Source organism: Elephas maximus, chromosome 10 (assembly GCF_024166365.1).
Source record: "Elephas maximus indicus isolate mEleMax1 chromosome 10, mEleMax1 primary haplotype, whole genome shotgun sequence".
NCBI lineage: Eukaryota > Metazoa > Chordata > Mammalia > Proboscidea > Elephantidae > Elephas > Elephas maximus.
In genome coordinates this window covers 30,658,032-30,670,293 of record NC_064828.1, presented here as the reverse complement: position 1 = coordinate 30,670,293, position 12,262 = coordinate 30,658,032, and the positions used below count along the sequence as shown (strand labels likewise).

The 12,262-nt window shown below is 41.0% G+C and overlaps 1 protein-coding gene across 1 annotated transcript; it reads right to left on the bottom strand.

The window, feature by feature from the left end:
- Nucleotides 1–645: 645 nt before the first annotated feature.
- RNASE10 (ribonuclease A family member 10 (inactive)) lies at nucleotides 646–2,788 on the bottom strand. Its single transcript, XM_049899159.1, has 2 exons — nucleotides 2,764–2,788; nucleotides 646–1,531 (listed from the first exon to the last, which is right to left on the bottom strand). Exon 2 carries the CDS (start codon nucleotides 1,524–1,526, stop codon nucleotides 876–878), a length of 651 nt encoding a protein of 216 aa, XP_049755116.1. The 5' UTR covers nucleotides 1,527–1,531; nucleotides 2,764–2,788; the 3' UTR covers nucleotides 646–875.
- Nucleotides 2,789–12,262: the final 9,474 nt, after the last annotated feature.

The window sequence follows — 12,262 nt, the reverse complement described above, 5'->3', positions numbered from 1 at the left end:
CAGACTCTCCTAGGAATGAGCTTGTGACCTCAGTGAAGGGTTGTAAACAAAGTTTTTGTGTGAGAGAAGGCTGTGTCCTTCTGCTTTCACTAGAGGCAGATGTCCACTAGGTCAAGAAAACAGAGCGCTGTCCTTGCCCCAGCACATGTGCTATCTCGGTCTGCACTACCACAGCACCTTGACATCAGAGCCTCAGACCAAGGCCCCTATATTTTTCCCAGCTTTGGGAGAGAAACCTGATCCATATGGTTCTCCAGTTGCAGCCAGAGATAGAATCACTTTAATTGAATCCACAGCAGATGGGCAGAGCCCAGGAGGCCTGAGTAATTGCCTGGAGGCTCAGGGTGGGGTAGCAAGAGAAGACACTGGTAAAAAACCAAACCTGCTGCTGTCTGCTCCGTAGGGTTCCCAAGGAGCAGCTGGTGGATTCAAACTGCCAATCTTTTGATTAGCAGCCAAATGCTTAGCCACTAAGCCACGGGGACTCCACTGTGTCACCAGGGCCCTGGATATTAGTAAAGGAGGTGTTTAACTCTGCCAGTTCACAGTCAAAAACAAACTCAGACCAGGGAACAGACTGCTGACCAGGACCACAGCAGGGACCAGAGCAGCCCTTTCTTTATACCTTTCCAGGAGTAAGGGACAGAAAAACAGAGACCTAGGGAGATTGGCCATCAAGACCCTATTCTCACACCTCTAATCCCAGGGACAAAATGCAAATTGGGTGGCTCCTAGGGCAAAGAAGAATTATATTTTCAGGGGAGAGTGATAAAGAGTAGGCCAGCCCCTCTTCCCAGCACCTTCTCTGCAGAATAGCTAAGAGGAAGGGGAGGAGGAAGAGAAGAAGGCGAAGAGGAGGAAAAGGATGAGTTGCTTCACTGTCCAGGGGATAACTGGGGCTTCGTGTCATTGCAGGTTATAACGATATACTTTTCAAAAATGAAAGTTAGGTAATTGCAGTGAGGAGTGACCTGCCCTGGTTTGGATAACTTGCAGTGTGTCAAATTGAAGGGGCGGGTGCTTTTGTGACACTTGCCCCCTTTGAGCTCACAGGCAATGACTGGACTGTTACAGACAGCCTTGACTGTGTCTTCATCCTCATGGAGAAACGTGTACTGGGTTATGCAGGTTTGGTTGTGCTTCTTCATCTTGTGGGCCATCATGGCATTGCATTCCCTGGAGAGCAGGTCATACCTAAGGTAGTCTTTGCTGCTCTGAGAGAGAACATCAGCCCTGAGCATCTTGTCCCCAACCTCATCTTCATTGAAGATGGTGCCTTCTGGTTGCCAACCAGGTTGTACTAGTCCTTGGTCGCTAAGCACCAGAGTTTCTGTGGTTCGGGTGCCCTCTCCCTCCTCAACAGCCTCAGCCTTGTCCTGGGAGTCACTGGCCCAAAACTCATTCAGTGGCTGATCACTATCCTCCAGGACTGCTGCGGCCATGTGAAGTCCCAGGCCCAGGCCCATCCCTAGGCCCAGCAGCAGCAGCAGCAGCATGAAAAAGATCGGCACCAGAGTCAGCTTCATTTTTCCTAGAGGGTAGAAAGGAGGTGAGAATGAAAATTGACTCCAACAGAGATCCTAGTCTCCCAAAAACTCTGGGGTCTTCTCTTCCTTCTCCACGTTACTTCACCCCTCTGAAGACAGAGATCCTTTCTCTTTTTCTGTTCCCATTTCTCCCAACCCTCCTCACCACTACTCCTGTTGCTGTGCAATAAGGTGCGGATCCTGCGGAGCAGGAAGATGACCAGGGGAAGCTGTTCTGAAATTGGTCCACATATACGGAGTCAGGAAAGTTAACACCGATTCAGTCTTAAACAGAAATTAGTTCCAAATAACCAAGGAGAATGGTTGCTAAAACAACCCTGGACACTATCACACTTTCCTTGAGAGAAATTCTTCTAGAACACCTATTCTTAATAAAGGACTAGAATTACCATAAGAGACCATCTCTGTTTTTACCCCAAATTTACTTTTACTAATTCTAGTATCTATTACTTTCTTTGATACTCACCTTCCCCACAAAAGATCAAAAAAATAGAAAAAGTACCATAGTCCAGTCTCACTTCTAAGCTGAGCTGAGGGAATATGTCAAACTGCACATCTCAGGCTCCTACTAGAGCTACATCTTGTAATGCCAGATTCATTCTACTACTAAAAAGCTGTTAGTGCCTGGGTACTCCTTGCTGAGAATAAACCAAAGAAATCCAAACAATTGACCTGCTGGGACTGCCCTACCAATAAAGACCCTAATGAGGGCTGAGGAAAGAGCATGTGTTTTTGTGCTGCTAGACCAGCCTCATCCTCCTTCCCTAGCAGGGGGGGAAAATGCTATAAAGAACATCTTTGAGACTTTTGAAAAAATTAGCAATATAATCTGTGGATTAGATAAAAGTATTATATCAATGTTTAAGGTGCTGAATGTGAAAACTGTACTTAGAGTAATTACGAGAATGTTTTTGTTCTTTGGGAATGCACTCTGAAGTATTAAGGAGTGAAGGAGCATAATGTATGCAATCTATTTTTATATGGTTCAGAAAATAAATATATGAATATGTGTACATATGTATGTGTTTACAAAGGGAAAAAGAATGATGAAACAAATGTAATAAAAAGTTTTTTTTTTAATAATGTGTCCAAATAGAGAGTATTCAGTTCTTTGTATTATTTTTGCCATCTTTTTGTAAAGTTGAAATTATTAAAAAAAAAAAATTTTTTTTTAAAGAGTAGAAGAAACCTTCCCATGGTGCTCCCTGTGACTTACCTACACACCAAAGTAGCTTCGAAGATTCTCCTTTCCTCCCCTTCCCCAAGCTCTTCTCTCCCAGGGTTTCCTTCTCTCTGAGCAGTCCACTGGAATCTGGTCTGCAGCAAAATGGCTACCTCCTCGTGGTCTGTGTTCTCTTAAACACAGACTCATTTCCTCCCACTCCCCACCTCTAACCCAACCAAGTCTAGCACTGAATAAAGACACTCAGCCCATTCTTATTTCTGCTCCCACAAACACTTTGAAGTAAGGCTACTTGGGCATTCAGACAGATCCAAACATCTAAGACAGGAAATGTCTCCAGTCTGGGAAACTAGACAGCTTTGTTTTGTCAAACAGTTGTTCCACTTCTGAGGTACACCCACTGTCCTGTGGTTTCAAGCAGCCTGATCTTGCCCATGAATTTCAAACCTAGTCATTTCCTTGTATTCTCCACTTGTACTTCCTTTAACTCTTTCCTGTCATTTCTGGACTGTCAAGATCTCTGGTCTTTATTTGGGTCATCTCTCCAACACAGATTTTTTTTTGCCATCTTAAAGCTATATCATGACTTCATTTGAAGATCTGAGGTGAGTCAATCATGCATTTTCACGTACCTTTACCTATGAAGTCTACCCCAGCCCTCCATTCTCCACCACCTCTTTCCATCCCTCAGCCTATAATCACATTCCCGAAAGAATAGCCAGATTTTCTAAATCTGATTATTTAGCCTTGTTGTTATTGTCATTGTTAGTTACCATCCAGTCAGCCCCAACTCAAGGCAACCTTACGCATAACAAATCAAAACGTTGTCCAGTCCTACGCTGTTTTCATCATCATTGGTATAATTTACCCTGTAGCCTGGGTGAGTAGAACCGGGAGCTAGGTTACAATGTTAACTCTAAAGTTCACTTCTTTAGCTAAAATTGAGACTTAAAAAAAAAAAAAACCTGTTGCTGTCTAGCCAATTCCGACTCATAGTAAGTGACCCCATACGACAGAGGAGAACTGCCTCATACAGTTTCCAAGGAGCACCTGGTTGATTTGAACTGCCGATCTTTTGGTTAGCAGCCATAGTTCTTAACCACTACACCACCAGAGTTTCCAAAATTGAGATCAAGAGATAACATTTTTTAAAAGCACTCTGAAGCTTATCAAAGCACAATAAAAATCCTCTCTAGACATAAACAAGGCCTTTTACAAGGATGGAGCCCTGGTGGTACAGTGGTTAAGAACTTGGCTGCTAACCAAAAAGTCAACAGTTCAAATCCACCAGTTGCTCCCTGGAAACTCACTATGAGTCAGAATCCACTCGATGACAGTAGGTTTGGTTTTGGGTTTTTTTTTTAGAAGGATGTTTTCCGAAGTCATTCAGGCAGGAGTTTTTAAATGGTAGTCTAGGAGGCACTTTTGTGATCTGCAGTCCATCAAGCTGACCTTTTGCCAGGCTGATGTTTATAATTTACAGTAATAATAATAATAACCAACACCGAGCACTTACTTTATGCTAGGCAGTTATTGCATTTCAGCCTCTCCGTTTGCTTGTGGATCCCTCTCTCTTGTCCATTCTGCCCATTCATTCTGGTGAGGTCTACTTGCAATATGGAGAGGGAATAAAGAATCCTCTGGTGACTCTGCCAACTCCACTGATAACATCTGATGAAATTAAAGCTCATAGAAATTGACTAATCATCTTAAAATGAAGAAAGCAACTGAAAACGATTAACGTGTTTGCAGGGCTGATTTTAGAATTCCTAACTTCTAGTTAAGCAAAATTTGTTAGCAAAAGAAAAAGAGAAAACAGACATTTTTTAACGAAAAAATTGGCAATGAATCCATCTGTTATGGATTATAGAGTCCTCAATATGCTGAAGTCCTAATCCCCGCACTCGTGAGTGTGGAGATGTTATCAGCTGAGTTAGCAAAATCATACCGGAATAGAGTGGGTCCTAACCTGAATCCCTTCTGAGTAGCATCTTATAAAAGAGGACAAGGCACAGAAATAGAGTCACACACAGCATATGAAAATTAGTCTACAAGCCAAGGAACACCAACAAGGCCACGTGATTACAGAAACGGAAAGAGACAAGGTAAAATCTTCCCTTAGAGCCCTGCCAATGCCATCAATTCAGACTTCTGGGCTCCTGAACTGTGAAAAAATAAACTTCTGCTCTTGGAAGCCACCCACTTAGGAAACTAAGCCACCATCTAAGACTTAGATTCTAAGTATAAGTGGTATTTCTCATTGTAACTGAATCTAGAGTATGGGCTTCCACTTCTGGTCAAGATATAATTCACAGTGGCTGGTTTTTGCCTGAAACTCCTAGAAAAACAAACGAATTATATGAAACAACAGCTTTCCAAGACATTGGACATCAGGCAATGAAGGACAGTGGTCATTAAGAGATGGTAAACAAATGAGGTGAGTCCTGTGATTGTTCCAGCTTACTCCCCAGAGAGAGTTCCAGGCAGCAGCACAGTTGGGGAAGGCAGGCAGAGTCTGTCAGCCTCCCTGAGCGGAGGAGATATAACTGGAAGTTCAAGGAGGCCAAGGCAGCTAGAGTTCACGGTGTGGACAGGAGAGAGCTGCAGAGATAGAAACCTGGAGACTTGTAGCAATATCACTAGAATGGCTTTAAAAAAAAAAAGTAGGTTAATGCCAAATGCTAACAAGGACGCAGAGAAACTGCACTTCTCATACATTGCTAATGTAAAATGGTGCAGCCAGTCTAGAAAATAGTTTGATATGTTCTTTAAAAAACTAAATATACTTTTACCATATAACTCAGAAATATCACTCCTGGGCATTTATCCCAGAGAAACGAAAACATATGTCCACACAAAATCATTTACACAAATATTGACAGCAATTTTACTCATAATAGTAAAAAACTGGAAACAACTCAAATGTCCTTCAATAGACGAACAGTAAAACAAACTATGGTACATCCATTCCATGGGATAGCACTCAGCAATAAAAAGGAATAGACTATAGGTACACTCAACAACACGGATGGATCTCAAGAGTGTTATGCTAAAAAATATATATATATATAAAAAGTCACACATAGTATATGATTAAATTTATATAACATGAAAAACATTAGTGGTTGCCAGGGGTTAGGAAGATGGAAGGTAGGGATATATGTGAAACTCTAAAGGGTAGCAAGAGGGAGATCTTTGTGGTAATAAAACAGTTCTGTGTTTTGATTGCCATGGTGGTTACACGAATCTACACGTGATTAAATGACATAGAACTACACACATGTACATTATGCTAATGTCAATTTCCTGGTTCTAATATTGAACTACAGTTATATAAGATGTAATCATTAGGGAAAACTTGGTAAAGGCTACATATGATTTCTTTGTACTATCTTTGCAACTCCCTGCAAATCTATAATTATTTCCAGATAAAAAGTTTTTTTTAAGTATTGCATTCTCATTATAAAAATTTTACTAAATAGGACAGAGAAACACAGACACACACACAAGACCTTCATCCTACTGTTGTTTATGTTTTAGTGTATACCTTTCTAGTCTTCCCCTACTCTACACTTATCCCATGATGTCTATTAAAATTACAAGTTGAGATGTCAAGTGACAATTGAATATAGTGGATATAGGAATTTGGGAGAGGATTCTGAACCAGAGACATAAATTTGGGAGACATCGGCATATGGCTAGGTATCTAAAGTCATGAGACTTGATGAGAGTGAGTGTCAAGAGACTGGTGTTTTTTGTGTTTTCAAGATGGGACAAATAACATCTTGTTTACTTGGTGATAGGATAAACACAGAATAGAAGAAAAAACTGATGATGTAGAAGAAAAAGAATTGTTAGAACAATGACTTTGAGTGGGAAAGAGGGGATAGAATATGGTGCACAGCTGGGGGATTGGCCTTGGCTGGAAGAATAGCTACTTCATCAATAATGGTATGATAGAAGACAGATACTAAATTTAGCAGTCTGGCCTTTTCTTCTTTCTTTGTCTCAGTTCCTTACTATCTAGGACAGCACCACACCTCTTGTGGTATCACATGATGTAACTAAATAGAACTCTGAGAATCTGAAACCAAGCCTTCCCTTGGAGAAACAGAAGAGAAGAGTGTTGTCTTAGGCTGGGTTCTCTAGAGAGGCAAAATCAGTAAAGCGTATATATATATATATATATATATATATATAGAAAGAGATTTCTATCAAGGAAATGGCTAACATGGTTGTAGAGGCTGGAGCGTCCCGAGTTTGCGGGTCGGGCTTCTCCTGATGCACGTAGCCACAGGGGCTGGTGAAACAAAGATCGGTAGGTCAGAGAGCAGGGCTCCCCCTCACAGGCTGTGAAGACCAATGAATCCCAAAGATCAGCAGGTAAGACCACAGGTAAGCTGCTAGCTGAAGTCCCAAGAACCGGAGATCAGATGAACAGGAGCCAGCTACAGGATTCAGAACAATCAAAAGCCCCAAGCCTTGCCAGAATACCCCTTGTACTCAACTCAGGCCACAAGCCCAAGGAAACTCTCTTTCAACCAATTGGCTACTTACAGAAGATCCCATCATAGAGGTGATCACATAATATCAAATCTCATCATGAAATGATCACACCATCAGGTGACTATCAAATCACTGAGAATCATGGCCCAGCCAAGCTGACGCACAACCTTAACCATTAGAAGTTTCTGTGCAAAAGCTTGACCAGAAGACCGCAGCCATCCCATCAGCACCATTCTACATGAGGCAGGGGTAGGGAATTTCAAGCGCTAGTTCCCAAGTGTGAGTCTGTGGACCAGTGGCTAGGCTAGTGGCATCAGCACCCCCTAAGAAACATTGTAAATCACCCAAAGATTCAGAGTCTGTGGATCTGGGATAAGGCATAGGAATTTATACATGGTGATTCTGTTGTACAACCCATTCTGGGGGTTACCGGTGTAAAAATGGTTAGAGGCCATGCTTTGGAGCTAGACTGAATTTAAATTCTGGCTGTTACTTCTTGGCTGTGTGACCTTGAACAAGTTACTTGAACTCCTGGTCTGCTTATCTAAAAATGCCTCACTGGGTTGCCGTGAAAAGTAAATGAGATAATGTATGCAAAGACTCAGGGCAGGACTTAGCTTAACTTCTCTGTGCCTCAGTTTTCTCAGAGTTTTAATAGGATTCAGTGATTTAATATGTAGTTACAACAGCATTTGAATATAGGCTCTTAATAATCATTAACAACTATTATCATATTATAAGGTTGAATACGAAATGAACATACTGTTCTTATAGTCAATAACATCTAATTATCTCTCCCACAATTTTAGGCTTCCAGCAAAACCCTCAGACCCTTCCAACACATTTTCTCATTAGCTTTAGTTTTAGTTTTGGTCATACTAGTCATAAAACAGGTTGAGGGTGTTATCCTGAGGGCCAAGGGACCTTTCTAAGGAGATCTTCCATAAAGACATGGCCATTACGCAGTAACCTCCAACTTGAATCTCCAACCTTTCAGTTAACAATAGAGCGTATTAACCATTGCACCACTCACAGACTCTTTATGTTGTATAACTCCTGAAAGAAAGAAAGGAAGGCGGGGGTGGGGGGGGAACTTAGCCCATTACCCTTGAAAGAAAAACATATCCTGACACTGGTCCTCTAAATGAGTGTGGATAATAAGGTGAAAAGTGGGGTTAGGATAAAAAGGAAACAATTGTGATGCAGTGTAGACGACCAGGGAGATAGAGTGCCAATTTATGTCTGTGATTCTTCGTGGCAGCAATAAAGAGCAGCAGACAACGGAAGATTCCTAATCTGAGAAGGTCCCCAAGGGGTCCCCTTGCTCTGCATCTGGCTACACTGTGTCCATCTCAAGGGGTCAGAGCACTGCTGTGGAAAAGAATAAAGCAGAGCTGTTTGAGAGCTCAGACTGCGAAGACGGATTGCTTGAGTTTAGGACAGAAATACAGTATGTTATCTAAGAATTACACCTCAGGATAGTAGAGGGACACACAACACATTTGCTGTAAAAGGTTGGATCTGGTGATATGGTTGAGAACCACTGGTTTAGAAGAATTAGTAATGGTCAAACCTAGGATATTCTAAGACACTAAAGACTTTTCTGGCTCAGTTCTAATTCCCTCCTGATGTTGTTTTCCCCTTTCTTTTCATTTTATTTTCTAGCAGTGGAGGGGAGCTAGTGGTCTATGTGAAGCTCTGTGCAAGATGTCCTGGTGGTAAAGACAAGTTTGGGACCAGGGGTCTTGCAACACTGTGCCTATGTGGGTTTTTCCTTCAGTCTGCAGTTCCAGCTGCAGCTACTAGCTTTCTTCAGAGATTGACACATTATTTGACATTACTCAGTATCTAAACGGAGCCCTGGTGGTGTAGTGGTTAAGAGCTCAGCTGCTAACCAAAAGGTCAGCAGTTTGAATCCACCAGCCACTCCTTGGAAGCCCTAGGGGTTTCCTATAAGGTCTCTATAGGTGGAATCAAATTGATCGCAACGGATTTTAATATCTAAATACTGTCCCCCATTAGGATCCCAGAGCGTTCAGTTGTGTACAGGACATAGCGTCTGTTTCCCCTGACTCACCAAACATGAAGATATCTAGCCTATTAAAGATATTTGACAGATTATCTTGATAGTGCAGGATATTATAATACTTCCTACTAATATTATCTAGTGTAACTCTTTCAACAGCAAGAGTTCTGAAGTTGTGCCCTGCTCAAGGGTACCCATCCAAGGGAGTAAATACAGGTTGATATTTAACCCATGTTCTGCTCAACAAACTGTATGAACTGGCAAGGAGTGGGCTTCACCCAGAGGAAGAGGCATTTCTAATTCATACAAAGGTGCTGTATAGGCTTTGGGGGACCTGTGTAGAAGGCTTGACATTTTAGTTAGTTTTCACATAAATCACCTCATATGAGCCTCACAACTTCTCCACCAAGTGAGAAGAACTAGAGTTATTACTCCCATTTTATAATAAAAATTGAGGCCTCAAGACCTTAAAGGAGCCCTCGTGGCACAATGGTTAAGGACTCAGCTGCTAAGCGAAATGTTGGAGATTCGAACTCATCCAGGAGAATGACCTGGCAATCTGCTCCCTTAGACAGCCTAGGAAACTCTATAGGGCAGTTCTACTCTGTCATGTGGGGTTCCTGTGAGTTGAAATTGACTCGATGGCACCTAACAACAACAAGAACTTAAGTGACTTGCCTAAGGCCACATAGGTAGTAGGTGGCAGAACAGAAATAGGACCATAGTCTGCTGGGTCCCACTCATTGTTCCTTCTCTTAAACTATCTGCCTTGCTGCTGATAATCAAACCCAGTCTCTTCTGTTCCAGTTGGAGTCATTTTCTCACAGACCTGGACAATTGGTAACTAATGCTGAAAACAACCCTGCATATGCAAGAAAGATATTTTCAGTTTTTATTAAGAATCATAAGTATTAAATTCTTATGAACAATAAAATGAACTTGCACAAACCTGCTCGCATTTTCATAGAACCCAACCTTTCTAACCTCTGCCAGTTCTTCCACTCTTAAAATCTTTTAATTCCCTCTCTTGTCACTGCAGCTCCTCAGCGATTTAGGCTTTTACCCTATTTGGGCATAACCCTGGATACATTTGATGAGCTATTCCCTGGAAAAATTATTGTACCATGTCTCGTTCTTCCTAACTGAGTGATTTTGGCATCTTCTGTAATCACAGAGGAGTTTTGCTAATAATACATAAACAATAAAACTGACCACAGCCACCCCCACTCTGATGCAACAGGAACTTCTGGAACCAAAAAGGTGTACAGAATGAGCTTCCAAAAATCCGATTGAATCTATTCATCTCTCTCCAAGTTCTCTGTCTTCCCCTAGCATACACCTCTGCTATGAAAGAGGCCAGCTCACTATCATTGTAGGTTGCATCCTTAAGCACTTGGCTTCTTAACAGGGCTTTGCATTTCCACCCCAGATATACTGAATCAGAACCTACATTTTAACAAATCCCCAGGTGATCCTTATGTATAATAAATTTTGAGAACCACCACCACTCTACTAGTGGTTAAGAATTCAGCAGCTAGCCAATAGGCCAGCAGTTAGAATCCACCAGCTGCCCCTTGGAAACCCTATGGGACAGTTCTACTCTGCCCTATAGGGTCTCTGTGAGTCGGAATTGACTGGACGGCAGTGGGTTTGGTTTTTTGGCTCTGCTAGTGGAGCCCTGGTGACCCAGTGATTTACATACTTGGCTGCTAACCAAAAGGTGGGCAATTAGAATCCACCAGCCACTCCTCGGAAGCCATATGGGGAAACTTCTACTCTGTCCTATTGGGTTGCTCTGAGTCGTTATTGACTGGACTGCAGTGGGTTTGGTTTTTTTGGGTTTTAATGATTCTCAGAATTGGTCCCTAACCAGCAGCATTAACATCACCTGGGAACTTGTCAGTATGAGTCAGAATTGACTCCAGGCAACAGGTAGGTTATAAATTGAATATTCCAAAATTCCCAGAAAAAATGAAATTGAACTAATAATTATAATACTTTAAATGTACTAAACTAAAAAAAAAAGAACTTACAAAAACTAATTCAGAGATGTTTTAAGAATCCAAATTCACATAAAAAAAAAATTCATATAGCTAAGCTAAATCTTTGGCAAACAAGGCCAGTTCAATAATTGTAATTTAGGGGGAAAAAAAAGGTATATCTTACAGGCTACAAAATATTTGACTGATTTACTCTTCAAAAATGTCAAGGTCCTGAGAAACAAAGAAAGGTCAAGAAACTGTCACAGATTCGTGAAGAGAAAGGAGACATGATGACTAAATGCAATGTGGTATTCTGGATTGGATCCTACAAAAGAAAAAAAAATTAGTAGAGAAATCAGAGAAGTCCAAATAAATCAATTCTTTAGTTTAGTTATTAGTATTGCACCAATATCAATTTCTTACTTTTGATAATCGTACCATAGTGATGCATGATAACATCAGGAAACACTGAGTATAAGGTATATGGGAACTCTGTGTTATCTTTGTAACACTTTAAATGTAGCAGTATTTCAAAATAAAAAAGCTATGTCTTGGATGTATTTAATGTCACTATATTGTAACATGTAAAAAAACTTTGACATGGTAAATGTTTTGTTACTTATATTTTTACCACAGGTGGTGTGGCGGAGGCGGGGGAACCTACGTCTTAGTTTTTTCAACAAATGGTGCTGTAACAACTGGATTTCTACATGCAAAGGAATGAAGTTAGACCCCTACCTCTCATCACATAGAAAAATTTACTCAAAATGGACCAATGAACAAAATTTAAGAGGTAAAACCATATAACTCTTAGAAGAAAACACAGAGGTAAATCTTCAAAATCTTGTAATTTGGCAGTGGATTCTTCAGTATGAGAACAAAAGCATGAACGACAATAGGAAAAATAGATAATTGAACTTCACGAAAGTAAAAACATTTGAGCATCTTAGAACATTATCAAGAAAGTAAAGAGACACTTTCCTCATTCAGAATGGAAGAAAATATTTGGAAATTGTAT

Excerpts from the sequence above, each read along its gene's own strand:
- RNASE10 (XM_049899159.1), bottom strand. The coding sequence starts at position 1,526 with ATGAAGCTGACTCTGGTGCCGATCTTTTTCATGCTGCTGCTGCTGCTG.